Source organism: Hibiscus syriacus, unplaced genomic scaffold, assembly GCF_006381635.1.
Source record: "Hibiscus syriacus cultivar Baekdansim isolate YM2019G1 unplaced genomic scaffold, ASM638163v2 tig00111309_pilon, whole genome shotgun sequence".
Taxonomy (NCBI): Eukaryota; Viridiplantae; Streptophyta; class Magnoliopsida; order Malvales; family Malvaceae; genus Hibiscus; species Hibiscus syriacus.
In genome coordinates, this window is record NW_024063052.1 from 1,398,354 (window position 1) to 1,414,882 (window position 16,529).

Sequence of the window (16,529 nt, forward strand, 5' to 3'; positions counted from 1 at the left end):
AAACATCAACAGTCAAGACACAATATATCCGATAAAAAGTAACATATCTAAATTAGATAACAATCGAAAGCAAAATATAAAAAATAAAAAATGTAATGTAATAGATGATGGATTTATCTTTCTATTTAAAATACAATAATAAACAAATCTTTTACTATTAATGTATTTTTTTTATCAAATTTCAAATAAAATTAAATAATTTTAAGCATTCAAATGATGATTGATGACAATTTCATGAGAAACTCTACATTGAAGAACCTTATTGTAAGGTAAAAACATTTTATCAGAAGATAATAGATAAATATTATCGAAGATACTTAAATCATTACAATATTGTAATTTTCCGGATACTTTTAAGATATTATTAATTGCATAAATCATGTATATTGAACATTTTGACACAAAAAGTTAATATTTTTTTTGTATATATAACCTAAATGTTAAACAGGTAAAATTAAATTAAGATTTTGATAACACCAAAGAATTAACATTAATCGATGACAATATTATTTTTATTTGTGAATCTTTTGATTTTTCTTTTACGAACATTAAATTGAGCTTCCTCATCTAAAGGTTAATTGTTAAGCAGCTAAGCACGAGTGTTGGACTCGGACAGTGAGAGATTTTCCCGCCGACACGAGTCAAATAGCTAGTAAAAATATCATCCTCAACATCAATCATGAGATCGAAGGATTAGACTATTTCTTTTTCACCTTAATTAACGGCCGACACCCAAAAAACTGTGGAAGAAGCTCGAAAACTAATGTTATCCCTTTGAAAGAGCGGGGAACTCCCCAAAACCCTACTTTTGTTTCTTCTTTAACTCCTCTTTCTTGTTACCAAAGCATCGAATCGTTGCCTATTTGAATCTATGTATTCTGTTTTTCTGGAGAACGATTAAGTGATCACAAGGAACCTCAATAAGCAAATCTCGTATTTGATGAAGAAACATCGTGGATGGCAGAGGCTTCTGATCCTCTCATTGCTCTTTTTCTCTGTATGCGCTCCAATCGTGTTCGTCTCTTGGAGATTCAAAGTCTTTACTTCCATTGGTAAAGTTTTTCAAATCCGTCAAGCTAAATTGTTTGTAATGAGAATTCGAACAATTTTACCGTTAATATAGTTGTTGATCAGACAACAAAGCCAATGAGTATTACTTAGCACTTTTCGTATTTTATGTTAAAGAAAGAATTGTATAATTTTTAGCCTAAGATGTATTCACTGATCGAAGTACTTCATTGAAAAAGAAACTATTGCTCTTATATATATAGTTTTGTCCTTTCGTGATTTGATTTCTTCTTTTATTTTTGAAAATTTCTGATGTTGACTGATCTTTTGTGATTCTGTAACGGCAGGCCAGAAGGAGTTCATGGAGGATTCGCCTAGTATTGTATGAATCTCTCTTCCTTGAATGTGTTGTTTTTTTGTTTTTTGAGGCTAAATTTCTAATGGGTTTTGCTTTGTTTGATTCAGAAGCATATGACAGATGTTTTAAGACTCAATTCCATTGAACAGGTAGCTTTAATATTCTGGATTTCATTTATTTTGCTTAAACATTTTAGCACTAATCAATTCTGGCAGTTTATCGATGTTTGTTGCTTTCTTACATAGGAAGCTGCTGAAGGATTAAAAGGTCCAGAACTAGATGTTTTCAAAGACAAGGATTTTATTTCTGTACTTAGACACAGTTCTTATGAATATGGTGATTCAGATCAATTTGGGAATGCACAAGATGGTTATGAATTATTAGAAGCAAATGGTTAGCATTACTTGGGTGCATGTAGTGTCTTTTATCCTAGAATTATAGTTTACCAAGTTGAATTTGACTCTGAGTTGCTATACTTTCTAAATCAGAAACTAATGAGAAAGGAAAAGAGGATCATCAAATTCAGCAGACTATAATACAGATGAACTCAAGTGAAAAGGTGTGTATGAATCTGATGTTTCATGAGATGTTGAATATTTGAATGTAAGTTTAGATTATAGATGGTTGCAGTTATGGAGTACGGCTTAGCTGTTTTCCAGAATGGTCAGAGCAATAGGAGTCAAGTTAGTTTATTGCTTTTCGTAGCATATGGTTGACACTAACTCATTTGTTGCAGGAGCAGTTCAATCAAGAAATAGGTAGAGATGATCAGCATTTGCAGTCCCAACCATTCAGGGTTGTGGATGAAAAGGTAAAGCAGATGAGAGATCATCTTATTGCAGCAAAAGCATACTTAAATTTTGCACCACCAGGTAGTACCTCTCGCTTGATGAAAGCGTTGCGAGCTCGAATCAGAGAGTTGGAACGAGTAGTTAGTGAAGCCAGCAGGGATTCAGATTTGCCAAGGAGGTAAGGAAACAGACAATTCTTTTAATAATATTTTACCAAAGCTTTTTGTACTCAATAATCTACTTGAATTTTTGACTAGTATTAGCTTTGATTTGGGTTGAATTGCTTAAATTGTATAACTGAAAAACAGCTAAATTTTCAGTGCTTCTCAGAAAATGAGATCAATGGAGATTACTTTGGCCAAAGCAAGTCAGGTATACCCTGACTGCTCTGCAATGACTACAAAACTTCAGGCCATGGCTTATAATGCTGAAGAACAGGTTCAAGTACTGAAGAATCAAGAGTCATACCTTCTTCAACTTGCCGGAAGGACTAAGCCTAAAGGCCTTCACTGTCTCTCCATGCGGCTCACAGCTGAATATTTTTTGCTTCAACCTGAGGAAAGGCAATTCTCTAACCAACAAAACTTGAATGATCCAGACCTTTATCACTATGCAGTATTCTCAGACAATGTTCTGGCTTGTTCAGTTGTTGTTAATTCCACAATTTCATCTGCGAAGGTAAACTGCCTTTGTCCACTTACCTTCTTTATTGTTGTGTTATTATTTTCATTAACTTTGAATCTCTCTTATGTTATAATGTTAACATGGTTTTGCTCATCGAAAGTGTTTGTTATTACATTCACATAAAAATTGTGTTAATTCTTGCATTGATTCTGTAGTTTGCAATGCTTGATACTAATTGATACAGTTATTATAATGAATAATAATGGCTTGGATTTTTGTGACCTAAGCTTTCCGAAGTTGCAATGGTGTTCATTTACCTTAGCATCTTTACCATATAAGTTTATCCCTATCCTGCCTTAGATAAATTTCCCCTTCAAAAAGATAATACTCTTCTGTTGTTTCTCCCATTCATTTTGATGAGTTATTTGCAATCACCTCAGGATTCAGCCACTAATTTTACCTCAGTGGATGTGGTGTCCCTGATAACTTATTTCGGTTATGCAGGAGCCTGGGAAAATTGTTTTTCATGTGGTGACCGATTCTCTCAACCACCCAGCAATTTCGATGTGGTTTTTGTTAAATCCTCCTGGCAAAGCTACAATTCATGTTCAGAGCATAGAAAATTTTGATTGGTTGTACTCCAAGTATAATTCAACATTGAAGGAACAAAAGTCCTATGATCCAAGATATTCGTCTGCTTTTAACCTACGGTTCTATCTGCCTGATATCTTTCCAGCACTGAATAAGATTGTACTCTTTGATCATGATGTAGTTGTGCAAAGAGATTTAACTGAAATTTGGAATGTTGACATGAAAGGGAAAGTAAATGCAGCAGTGGAGACTTGTGTAGAAAGTGAAGCCTCATTTGGTGCAATGCACATGTTTGTGAACTTTTCAGACCCATTTTCGGCGAAGTTTAATGGCAATGTTTGCTCATGGGCATTTGGTATGAATTTGCTTGATCTTCATGCATGGAGAAGAAAAAAATTAACCATGCTCTACCGAGATTACTTGCAACTGGTATGGGCTTATACTTCTGTTGTATTTCTATTTGTATTTGTGTTCTTCATGCTAATATTATATGCTTGTGAATTTTATATTGATTCTATAGTTCTCTGAAGCTGCACATTTGTTCCTCGAAAATATGGTAAACATTATCGGGTGCTTTAGGTTATGTTTGTCAACTGAGAGCGCTTGAAATTTCCTTTGATCCGTCTAAAATTTCAATATAGGATAATCTTTCTTACCCCTTATCCATTATTAACCGCAGGGGGGGGTTCCTCTTTCACTCAAAAGCAGCACGTTTGTGTTTGCATTTTTGGTCTGTTGATAAAATCATGAATTTGATTAAAATATACATCAGCAGCTTTGTATTAGTGTGATCATCGAATGATATATGCAATCAAAAATCTCTACCAGAACTTCTTCAACCCTAAAATCCATATCAGCAGTTAGGTATATTCATAATAGTTAGTAATTTCTATTTGAAGTGATTTGCATGATGTATGTTAAATGATCTAACGGTTCCTTTATCCTTTTTTTCTCCTTTTTTGTAAATTCAAAGTTCTGGAAATAAATTTGTCTCCAAAGATGTCCACAGTAAATTTTTTAATTGACCTGATTGCATGTTTTCCATTTTGATGTTGCCTTGCTCTAGTGCAAGGAATCTGTAAAAATTCTAATTCAAAAGCTATCACCAATTTCATTGTGAATTCTTTTGCATGTTTAAAGGATTAACTATGGTTATCATAGTAGGCATACAACCTATTCCATGCTGCACATTTCTCAGGCTTGTTCGTATCTTGTCTTGTGACAGGGACTTAAGAGTCGATTGTGGAAGGCTGGAGGCTTGCCTATAGGTTGGATTACCTTCTACAACCAGACTGTTGCTTTAGAAAAAAGATGGCATACACTTGGGCTAGGTTATAATTCGGGTATTGCTCAGGGTGATATCGAGAATGCAGCAGTTATACACTATGATGGATTCATGAAACCCTGGTTGGAAATTGGAATAGCTAAATACAAAGGCTATTGGAGCAAACATTTGCTGTATGACCACCCTTACTTACAACAGTGCAATATCCGTGAGTAATTGAAGCTCGCCACTTACAAGCGGAATTCTTCGATTCATACCAAAACTACGGTCTCTCAGGAACTTCTAGTATCAATCTGATTCTTTAACAATCTTTCGTATAATTTTTCAGTTCATGTTTCCCCGTATGTTCCGGCTATAATCTTCTTTGGGATCAAGTTAATTTATGGGCAATAACCGAAGCAAACAAGTTTCTGCAGGGATTCTGGCTGTCTTGCAAGTATTCATTTGTAACTGATCACAATTTCCACTTGTATTGAAGCATAGATTCTTGAAATGTAGGAAGAACTATGTAACTTGTACTATTGGACTACTTGATATGTTGATTCACCATTTTCAGCTATAGGATACCGGTTGTGTGGCGGCACTTGTTCTTGTATCTTGTGATGCATCTTTTAGAGGAATTCATTATTTTATTAACAGATCGAAAAATTATGTTTCTTCTCTTCTTTTTGGTTCACATTGCTACATTTTTCTCTTTTCATATAATTATACTCTTCAACAACAAATTGTTGATGGAACAATTGGGATTATGGTGATTTTTGACGGTTCATTCATTTTGATTTAGATGGAGTCGTAGTCGATGTTTGATCTAAGAAAAAAGAGAAAAAGATTAGAGAAGACTATGAAAAATGAATGCGAGGTTGGAGCTCTCCTTTCTTAGTTTTACTTGTGCAAGTATATATGCCCAAAACTTGTGCGAGTACATATGTCCATGACATCAGGCAGTAGGGTGGTTCAAATGAATTCAAAAATATTTTTCATGGTAGATACGTATATGTTAATAACAAAGTTTTCTTTGAATGGGGTGGGAACAAATAACGTTTCAAGATTAGCACCATTAGTAAGTAGTAGGGGTGTTAAAAAATATCCGATCGAATTGCCCGATTTGTTGACATGTCGATCCAGTCTAAAATTATCGGGTATTATTAGTGAAAATATTCGGATTTTTGGGCTAAGTACCTGACCTATTAATTTTTGTGGGTAATGATTAACCGGATACCCGTTTTCTTATATTTTTATTTTTATTTTTATTTTATATTAATTTTTTATTCAAAATTCTAAAATTATTTCACCTTAACAATCTAAATTATTTCTTTTAACTTTAAAATGTTTTAAGTTTAATTATATTTCTTTAATTTTATTTTAATAAATTTTAATTTTTAATTATGTAATTTTAGTTTTTAATTTTATAAGACATTTAAATTTTAGTTTTTTATTTTATTTTTCTTAAAATAATATAATTTTAAAAATATATATATAAATCGAGCACGCGTGAACTAAAAATACTGGTACCCGGAGTTAACATGTCGAGGAACGGGTCAAAATTTTAGTACCGGGTATTACGGGTGGCCGAAAATGAGAGTACTAGGATTTGAACCCTAATAAGTAGAATATACAATTAATCAAAGAAAATTTAAATTTTAAGATAGACATCTGTAATTGTGAATCTGTCACTGAGATTAATATTAATCATAGGATTAATAGCTATCGATAAGTTGATATATATATTCAAACTGTCAAATAATAAATTTAGTTGATAATAGAATTAAAATAATCGTATCCGAGCCCGAGAGATTGTAGGCACTAAAGGAGATTACGTTGGTGTAAAGTATGTGAAATCTTAAGGAAAATTCCAGAAGCTTCGAGATTTTTGAGCGAAAGAATGAGAGTGGAGATGTAATTTGCGGCAGAAGTACAACACAAATGAATAATTTTAAATCTTAACGAGGCCGTCATATTGTACGAATATGTAAAGATAATATTGTCATAGATTAATATCGCTTGCAGAATTAAAACCAATTAACATATCAAACAATAGTTTCATATATAAAGATGCCATAATTATTACTGTAATTTTAAGATTGTATAAGTTAATGTTACCATTGTTCCATTATGACAGTTTTGATTAAAAAAATCCCTTTGGACCGATCTTTGTCTGTAGGAGGATGGTGTGACACTTGGAAGAAACTGATTGGATCTATGTGGATAGGGGATATCAAAGGAAGGGCTACTAATCAGTCACGGTATTAATCTGTGAACCGTCTGTGTCAATGAAATAGAAGTGCCCCAAGTGTAGCAAAATCTGCAGTCTTTCACCCAATTGTAGGAATATGGCAACCATATCTGCTACCACCCTCACCTCATCAATCGCCCCTGCCCTCAAAACATCAACAAGGCTTGCCGCCCCACTTGCCACTGGTATGTATATATATACATATACATATAAAAACATAATTTGCATTTTCAGTTATGATCTCAACTGCAAAATTTTGCATCCAGGGTTGCCCACAATTGCAAGGAAGGGAAAGGTGATGTGTTCCATGGAGAAGAAGGGTTCGGTGGAGGGGAATGTGTCGACGACCATGGGCATGAGTGCATCGTTGCTGGCGGCAGCAGCAGCAGCCGTGTCGAGTCCCCTGGCATTGGCTTTGGTGGACGAGAAACTGTCGACCTAAGGGACCGGACTTCCATTCGGTTTGAGCAACAACCTTCTCGGGTGGATTCTGTTTGGTGTTTTCGGCACTTTATTTTGTTTACACTTCTTCCCTCGACGAGGATGAAGATTCTGATTTGTCGCTCTAAGCCGAAATGACTCATTTCATTCAGTTGTACGTTGTTCCATTGACATTATCATGTTGGATTTAGGATAATGTTGTAGAACTCCGCCTGCATCGCCCTATGTGTAATAATCTATAATCTCGATTCTATATGGTTTCTTCATTGATTACTTGATTTTGTTAAAATGAATACGGGAGATACAGGAGAGAATGGTATTGGTATATTTGGCAAATATTTTCATATTTGAAATTTAGTCCCATTACTTTAATTCCTAAGATTAAAAGTAAAAGGGCTGAATTTCAAACATATGGAGAGGAAAGGGACTGAATATAGAATTAGACCTATTTTCTTCAAGCAAATAATCTTAACATTAAGCCTTTAAATCAACCGCATTGAACCATTGCTTCATAATATTCTCTCTTTTGACCAGTTTGCAAATTGCGACCTCCTTCGTAGAAAGTGAAAGATCGAATCTTAACGTAAAGAGTTCAGTTATTTTGAACTTTTGATTAGAAACACAAATCAGTGGCAGAAGATGAAATAAAACATTATTTGTTTTTCTTTTCATCATCGAGAGGCGGCTAGAAATTGAATCATAAAGGTTGATCATGTTCGAAGTTTCTTGATCATAAGACACCAGAAATGATCTGTTTTATGAGAAGCTTCTGATAAACCGGCATCAGCAGTGATTTCAGCCTTGCATCAACCTTCAGAGCCGCCATACGACCGACATGCGCCCGGAGATTAATTCGCTCCACTCAACAATAAAAAGCAAATTTAACTTGTGGTATATATTCTATTGGACCTTTGTTTTCTGTTGACTAGTAAAAGGCATTTTTTTATTCGTTAGCGAAATAATTTTATTCGGAGGTCTTCTACGGAAGCTGCTCTCAATCTGATGTTGGGGACAACCTATTATCTTACCTCCCCTTATCCCATTACATATGGGAACAAGGGACAGCCAGCCAGCCGTATATAAAAAAGCCACGATTAAGAAATTATTATTATTAAGGTAAATTGCACATTTAGTCATTCACTTATTCTTGTAGTTTTATTTTGGTCACTCAATTTTTTAATTATATTTAACGTTGCGTTTTGATTTTATTTTGATCACTCACAATAAAAAAATTATTAATATGATAATCTTTTTATTCCTTTTAGTGATTACATAGCATTATCTTATACTGACATGGAAACTCACCATTAACTTTTTAATTACATATGACCAAAAATATAATATCAAATATGATTTTTAAGGATAAATTACTCGCTTTTTTATTGAACTTTACTCTTTTTTCCTATTTCACTTAACATACTTTTAATTTTTTTTCAATTTACTCACTGATCTTTAAATATTAGACATTGATTTTTTTTATCACTCGACCTTTTTCCATTAACAAAGTTATGACATGACTTATTTTAATAATAAAACATGCCATATATAATTAATTTAAAATAAAAAAAAACAAAATTCTTGAATTTTATCAAACCCCAAATTTCAAATCCCCGACTCCTTCCCATCCCATTCATTCTTTCAACAAATCAAATCTGGTTCCTACCTTCCCCTCATCGCCTTATATTTCTCCCTCTAAGATTTTTGTCACCATTGTTTCTCCTCTCAATTTACTCATAACTATATTATAAGCTTCATTAAATGACCATCCAGCTCAGTTGGTAGAGTACAAGGTTCTTAACCTTGAGGTCGTGGGATCGAGTCCCATGGAAGGCATTTCATAATTTGGAGGTCTCCTACGGAAATTGCTCTCAACCTAATGTTTGGGGCAGCTTACTATCTTACCTCCCCTTAACCCATTACATATGGGAACAAAGGACAACCATATATATTATAAGCTTCATTGATTGTTTAAAACTAAGTTATGCAATTGCTTCCTCTGCAAATGTTTGGGTGATACTAAAGTACAAGTTGCTTGAAGGGCTTTTTTACCTCAAATTCGGAGATCGGGTCAGATCTTGAGAGTTGTTCTTCTTCTTCTCCTTTTTCTTAACTTTGCATCCACGATGAATAACCCTTTCCACTGGGGATACCGATAACCCTCGCCATTGATCTCAAACCAACTGATCAACCTAAATACTCGAATCCTCCTTGAGAATAAACAGAACCTCAAGCCTCCAATCCTCGTTTGAGAGCCAAATATTAGATTATATAAACAAAAAAGAAAGGGGCAAATAGAAATAATGTGCAGATGAGTGATATCAACGTTATTTTTTTATTAACATAATATCAACAAACAAAAATTAGCTGACCTTATTCTCATACGTAATGAGGTAAGGAGAGGTAAGCGTCAGGTTGAGAGCAGCTTCCGTGGGAGATTTACGAATTATGAATTGCTTTCCGTGAGACTCGATTCCACGACTACAATGTTAAGAGCCTTGTGCTCTACCAACTGAGCTGGACGGTCAATTCTAACATAATATCAACGATAGATCTATTTTTTTTATGAAAACCTGCAGAAATTTTTACGATCACTGAAGTCTTAACATATCCTACATCTGACTTGCTTGCTATTCTGTATACTTGCTATCTGTACATGTGAAAATTTAACCTTCTAAAAGAATACAAATCAAAGAATACCGACACACTTACGAACTCTGCACACACCATAACCAAGCAAACAAAATCCCATGCTTTTAAAAGTAGGAAAAAGAAAACCACAAGAGAAAATGAAATGAATATGGAACAAGAGATGCAAAACCAGAAAACTAAAACCTCTTATGATTCGAATCTTACATGCAAAGGACATAAAGTGATCCCTGGATGGATTGCCTTCACTAATGCCACAAACTCGGATAAACTCTCTTTCGAGAACCACTTCAGTTTCCATGTCTCTTTCTTACGATTTGTACTGACCATTTTTTGAATTTTCGTTGAGGTTTTTTATATCAACGCTAGATCTATGAAATTTGAGGTTTTTAGGTTAAACTTTCATTTACCTAAGATGACATTGACTGACGGTAGTTAGAACGACCATCAATATGGTGGTCAGAATCTGAGTTTTTAATTATTTTATTTTTTATTAATTAAAAAAATATATTTAATTCACGCTTTTAAAAAAATTAACGACGAAATAATAAAAAATTTCAATGTCTAAAGTTTAATGAACAAATTTAGAAAATTAAAAGTATGATAAGTGAAATAAAAAACAGAGTAAAGTTTAATAAATAAACGTGTAACTTACTCTTTTTCTAAAAAAATAAGTGATCAAAAAGAAACTGCAAAATAGATGAATGTCTAATACATAGTTTACCATTATTATTAGCAAAGGAACGAAAGAAGGCAGACCACCAATGGGAGAGTTGAAAGAGCCCAAAGGCCGACAGCTGCGTCCATCGCAAAAATCTCCACCATTAGAGATTTTTGATAGGGGGCGGACCCCACCCTCCCACCCTCCCACTATTGTCGCCCCCGAGATATCCACGTTCGAACAATTACCAATATTTACTCTCCACCAAGAGAGATTACTGATTTCACCCAAGCAATATGGCCACTTCTTTTACAGCTCCCAAACTTCTTCCCCGACTTTCCTCACCCTTTGCAGAAATCTTCCCGTTTTCGTCCCATACCCAACATCCTTTTTCTTTTCCGCGCCACCACCATCGTTTTCAGCTTCAGCAGCAGCGGCGGCGGCTCGGTTTTGTTGTTCGTGCAGAATCCGAGAATGGGTCCGAGCCGTGCGGCACTACGATGACCTCTCACTATCGGCGCGGAAGTGGTGGTGTTCGTGCTTCCCGTTTCGCTGCCAATTCTGGTGCTTCTGTTGCTGTCTGCTTCCATTTTCTACTATTTCTTCCGAGACCACCGGCGGCGTTGGCGGAACGTAAGTCTCCATGTGTAAAGATAAATTTTTTTATTCAACTATGTACTATCTTTGAATTATTTATTTGTGTGTGAAGAAAATCTTGGAGTTAATCGCACATTGAATTATATGAACTGGATTTGCATGTGCTTTTTGCAATTTTGCCTTTTGGGTTCTGAAACTTTTACTTGAATTTGACAATTTCATGGACAACGCTAAAGTTATTTATTAAACTTCACTTGCATGAACAAAGCTTTTGCCATTCTAAAGCCTAAAATGTATTGAAAAAAAGCCTAATTAAATATATTTTCACCATTATATCAATTGCAGATGCGTTCTTAGAGGATGTGTGCCAAAGAAACTAATGGTTTACGCATCAAAATATTCTCATGAATTTGATGAGAGTAATGGTTTTGGATGGAAATATGACACAGAACCAAATCATGATTGGAGCACTTTGATGGCTAATAAAAATGCCGAGTTACAGCGACTTACTGGTATTTACAAGAACATTCTTGGCAATGCTGGTGTCACGTTGATTGAAGGTCGTGGAAAGGTAGGTTGATCTGTTCAGAACTCACATTGTCTCTTTATGGTATGTTTAAAATCATTTGTGTTTTCTAGTGTTCTCGATTGTGAATTCATTTTGATGACATGTGTTGCAGATTCTGGATCCTCATACTGTTGATGTAGATGGAAAACTTTACACTGCTAGACATATACTGATTTCAGTTGGAGGGCGTCCATTTATTCCTGATATTCCAGGAAGTGAGTACGTAATAGATTCTGATGCTGCCCTTGATTTGCCCTCAAAACCACAGAAAATTGCTATAGTTGGTGGGGGATATATAGCTTTAGAATTCGCTGGCATTTTCAATGGTCTGCAAAGTGAGGTCCATGTATTTATACGTCAAAAAAAGTTTTGCGAGGTTTTGATGAAGAGGTGAAGAGTTGTGCAAAATGATAGCTTCTTCACATGTTATGGTAATTTGCATTATACTAGTTTTAGAAATTACATTATTTAGTGATAAAAGTGCATTTGTTGAACAGATCAGGGATTTGTTGGAGAACAAATGTCTCTTCGAGGAATTAAATTTCATATAGAGGAGTCTCCTCAGGCAATTGTTAAGTCAGCTGATAGTTCACTGTCACTGAAGACCAAGAAAGGAACAATTGAAGGCTTTTCACATATAATGTTTGCAACTGGTCGAAGGCCTAACACTAAGGTTTGGAGTAACTTTTGTGACTTGATTATCTCTAGTAAATGACCTTTGTAGCCAAATTGTTAACAAAAAGGTACCAAATTATAACATAAGTTTTACGAACATAACCTTTCACCAGAGAAATAGAACATAAAAGAAAAGAGAAAGGAGAAAATTTATGAGCTGCATCTTATAAACCCTCATCTTCAAATTTGGTCAGATTTCTTGCTTTTCATCATTATCTTCTCGTTGCGACTTTAGAGACCTAAGAAGTTATGCATGTAGAGAATGTTGATTCTCTCCTATTAATTGCAACTTCTTTTTTAATGTAAATCAAGATGGATTTGATCGAATTTGTATTGATTGTACATTAACTTGTACTGCATTGCAGAACTTGGGATTGGAGTCCGTGGGGGTCAAAATGAACAGGAATGGAGCAATAGAGGTAATTGCTCTTCCTACCTTGAAAGTTTGTCTTGTTCTATTCTCTCTATTTTTGTATTTGGTACCATTTCGGTTATTTTGTCTATTTTCTTGCTTCATTTTTTTCTCTAGGTTGATGAATACTCACGTACTACAGTACCTTCCATTTGGGCTGTTGGGGATGTCACAGACAGAATTAATTTGACACCTGTTGCTTTGATGGAAGGAGGAGCATTAGCAAAAACGATTTTTCAGAATGAACCAACCAAACCTGATTACAGGTAATCTCTACACTGGAGGTTGATTGATTGAGCAAGTTTAAAGGATTCGGTACATTTGGAAAGGGCCTGTGGCTCTTTATTAGCCTCTAGTAACTACAGTTGAGGCAGTTTTCACCACCTTCCTATTGTAACCAATTTAGTTCCAGATACAGTCTAGCTATTTCCATTGCATCGTTAGATGAATACCATGTGGCATATTACAATTTCGATGGTATAGGATCTAATATCCTATTTTTATATATTTTTTCTCATTTTCTTCTCTTCATCAAACTTCCATCCAAGGACATTGTCTTCCTTACCTGTCTTGTTGGTCACACACGCATATTCCAGGTTTCTTTTCCCCTTACTATTTCTTTGTGTTTCTTTTTCACTGGTACCCAATTATGACAACATGTTCTCTACTGTTTTGTAGTTTTGTTTTCAGGATTTATTGGATTTTATGTTTGCAGTAATTGAAACCTTTTCTTTGGATTTATTTCGTAATTTGGTGATGATTGGGGGTGAATTGGGTTGCTTGAAAAGATCAAATATATGTTTAGTTAGAGAAATCTTCTAAAGAGGTCATAATAAAAGTAAGAAAGGAAATAATATACAGTATAATCTATGATACCATGCCATGTGGGATTCATCTAATGGTGCCTTGGAAATACCTGAGCAGAGCAATACTGGAGGAGGCCCAGATCCCAATTTTGCTCATTATCAATTTACCGATACTAATGAATCATAGATCCCTGGAATATGAACAGCATGTAATACAGCGCTTTATTCTCAAATAAAAGAACGCATTTTGATTTTATGATCTTAGAGTGGACATGTTATAAGTTTATGCTTCCTTTTTTTTATGAATTTCGGTGGTCTTGAGTGTCAAGATGTAGATTTTATTTTGTACTCAATTGCTTTTTGACTTTTATTCCCACACATCTTGGAGTAGCGCTGTACCCTCTGCCGTCTTTTCCCAGCCACCTATTGGACAAGTTGGTCTTACCGAAGAACAGGTGAGGAAACTGTTTGGCATATTTGTAACAAGTAAAAGTGATTTATTTTGCTCAAATATTTTAGGATTTTACAGGCTATAAAGAATATGGTAATATTGATGTCTACACCGCAAACTTCAGGCCATTGAAGGCCACACTCTCAGGTCTTCCTGATCGAGTTTTCATGAAACTTATAGTCTGTGTGAAGACAAACAAGGTTCTTGGTTTGCACATGTGTGGAGAAGATTCAGCTGAAATTACACAGGTTCAAGCCTTTAGCTAAATTGGTGCTTTCCATCTAAAGTTCTGCAGTCTCTTTTTCTGATGTGTGCTTTGTTTTCCAGGGATTTGCGGTTGCTATCAAAGCTGGCTTGACTAAAGCAGACTTTGATGCCACAGTGGGTATTCATCCGACATCAGCTGAGGAGTTTGTCACGATGAGGACTCCTACTAGGAAAATACGACAGGGCCCTGAGTCTGAGGTTTATTATAGTTTTCAGCCTTCTGCGTTGATACTAATATGTTTAATTATTTCTAATCTTACCAGTTATAACCGAAAATCACTGGAATCTAACATGATTACTGAGTACTTGCAATGCTTTTACCATACAGGAAGTTAATTTCAACAATTCTCCTTGCAGATATTAATCAAGTTAAATTATCCCTATAATTGGTTGATTTCCACACCGCTGTCTTTTCTATGTTGCCTTGAGTTTAGAGTTTAGATATTAACCAAGTTAAACTATCCCTATAATTGGTTGATTTCCACACCGCTGTCTTTTCTATGTTGCCTTGAGTTTAGAGTTTAGATATTAACCAAGTTAAACTATCCCTTGATACATTTTGATTATTTACTAAGAATCAATTTTCATTCATGCAAATCAGTAATGTTATTCCTTTTATCATTTTTCCTTTTAATGTTACACAGGGAAAGACGGGTCTCGAGGCAAAAGCTGCAGCAGGGGTTTAGCAAGGGCAATTGAATAGGTTGCATGTTGGGGCGTTCCTTTTAAGGTGCAAACAATTGATCTGCTGTGCTTATGACGTGCATAATGATTGTTTACTTTGAGTTCTTGTTATCCCCTCTCTACCAGAGGAAAATATGGAAAGCACCGAGTATATTAATGATAATTGTAGATGATTGCTGAGGTCTTTGTTGGATATGTTGTTGACACTACCCGTTGGGATTCATATAAGAAATTGATTTATTTGCATCTTAGTGACAACTTTTGGCAGTGATGCAGAATATTGCCTGTGTGTAAATTATTTGGCAAACATAAAAATCAAGTTACCGTTCTGTTCTTACTGTAAGCGTAGTCTTGTCTTATTCCCTCTCTGGGTTTTCACTCCTTAAGCCAACCCTTCATGTTGTTTTCAATGTGACTCTTGTATAGCAATGATTTTGCTGTGAATTTGTAGTGTAACTTTGCTTCTTCAAAATGGGAAGCAGAGAGTTCTACTATGAGAGCCATGACATAGGATCGCCATTAAAAGAAATTCTTCATTATGCATTTAAATAATACACTTGGTACTGATTGCAGAGATATTCATGACAATGACAGGTTGATGCTGATTGTTAACCTCCAGTATGATGCAAAGTATCTGGTTGGTACAAATAATCGTTCCAAGACAGTTTCTCCTCCACATCTGAGTCAGACGTACGACCATACCATGTCATGTCATGTCATGCATCATGTTCCAACTTCCCATACACCATGTCCAGTAAGAGTAAAAACTACATGGATCTAAACAATGGTGGCACGTTTTCGGTGAAGAACAGCCCTGGGGATTTAAGGACTATATCATGCACATTCAAAACCCTCAACAATTTAACTACCAGCAATTCGATCCGTTCCTTGAACCTCACGTTGCCTGCCCTAGGACCCGAAAAGGAGATCACAGTCGCCAGCACAGCTCTTGTATCTTGCAGCATGTTTAGACCCGTTTCCACGATATCGTAAGCGCTGAGAATTGCTAGGACGCTTACATCTTTGTACAATTTGAGCAACCTCTTCACTTCATTTGAAATTTGTTCCCTCGCTGTGAACTTTATTACACTCGATTTAGCAAGTTTTAAGTGGCCTAGTAGTTAAACATGGTCTTTATTCCACTTGATCTAAATTCATATTAATTCGTAAACTAATCAAATGATGATACATAGTCATAAATTATGAGGTATATTGTCACGTTAATAATAAAGGTTATCATCAATCAATTAACGATTTTCATTTTAAAAGTAATTATTTGATAAAAAAATAAAATGTTGAAGAATAAAATAGATTTTTATAAAAAGTTAACAGCTTTTTAAATTTTAATATTATAAATTTATAATAAAAAAGGGTAAAGAACGCAAATAGTCTCCCGATTATAGGATATTGTTTTATTAAGTCCCTCGACTA

General features: G+C 35.0%; 1 protein-coding gene and 2 pseudogenes across 1 annotated transcript; all 3 read left to right on the top strand.

Annotated features, from left to right (window-relative positions):
* The first annotated feature begins 735 nt into the window (after positions 1-735).
* Positions 736-5,289, top strand: LOC120158246 (probable galacturonosyltransferase 6). The gene is made up of 9 exons (XM_039169136.1): positions 736-1,052; positions 1,356-1,390; positions 1,474-1,515; positions 1,612-1,759; positions 1,855-1,925; positions 2,103-2,335; positions 2,478-2,835; positions 3,286-3,801; positions 4,598-5,289. Exons 1-9 carry the CDS (start codon positions 941-943, stop codon positions 4,871-4,873), a joined length of 1,791 nt encoding a protein of 596 aa, XP_039025067.1. The 5' UTR covers positions 736-940; the 3' UTR covers positions 4,874-5,289.
* Positions 5,290-6,925: 1,636 nt separating this feature from the next.
* LOC120158247 lies at positions 6,926-7,584 on the top strand (annotated as a pseudogene).
* A 3,157-nt stretch (positions 7,585-10,741) lies between these two features.
* Positions 10,742-16,238, top strand: LOC120158197 (annotated as a pseudogene).
* The last annotated feature ends 291 nt before the right edge of the window (positions 16,239-16,529 follow it).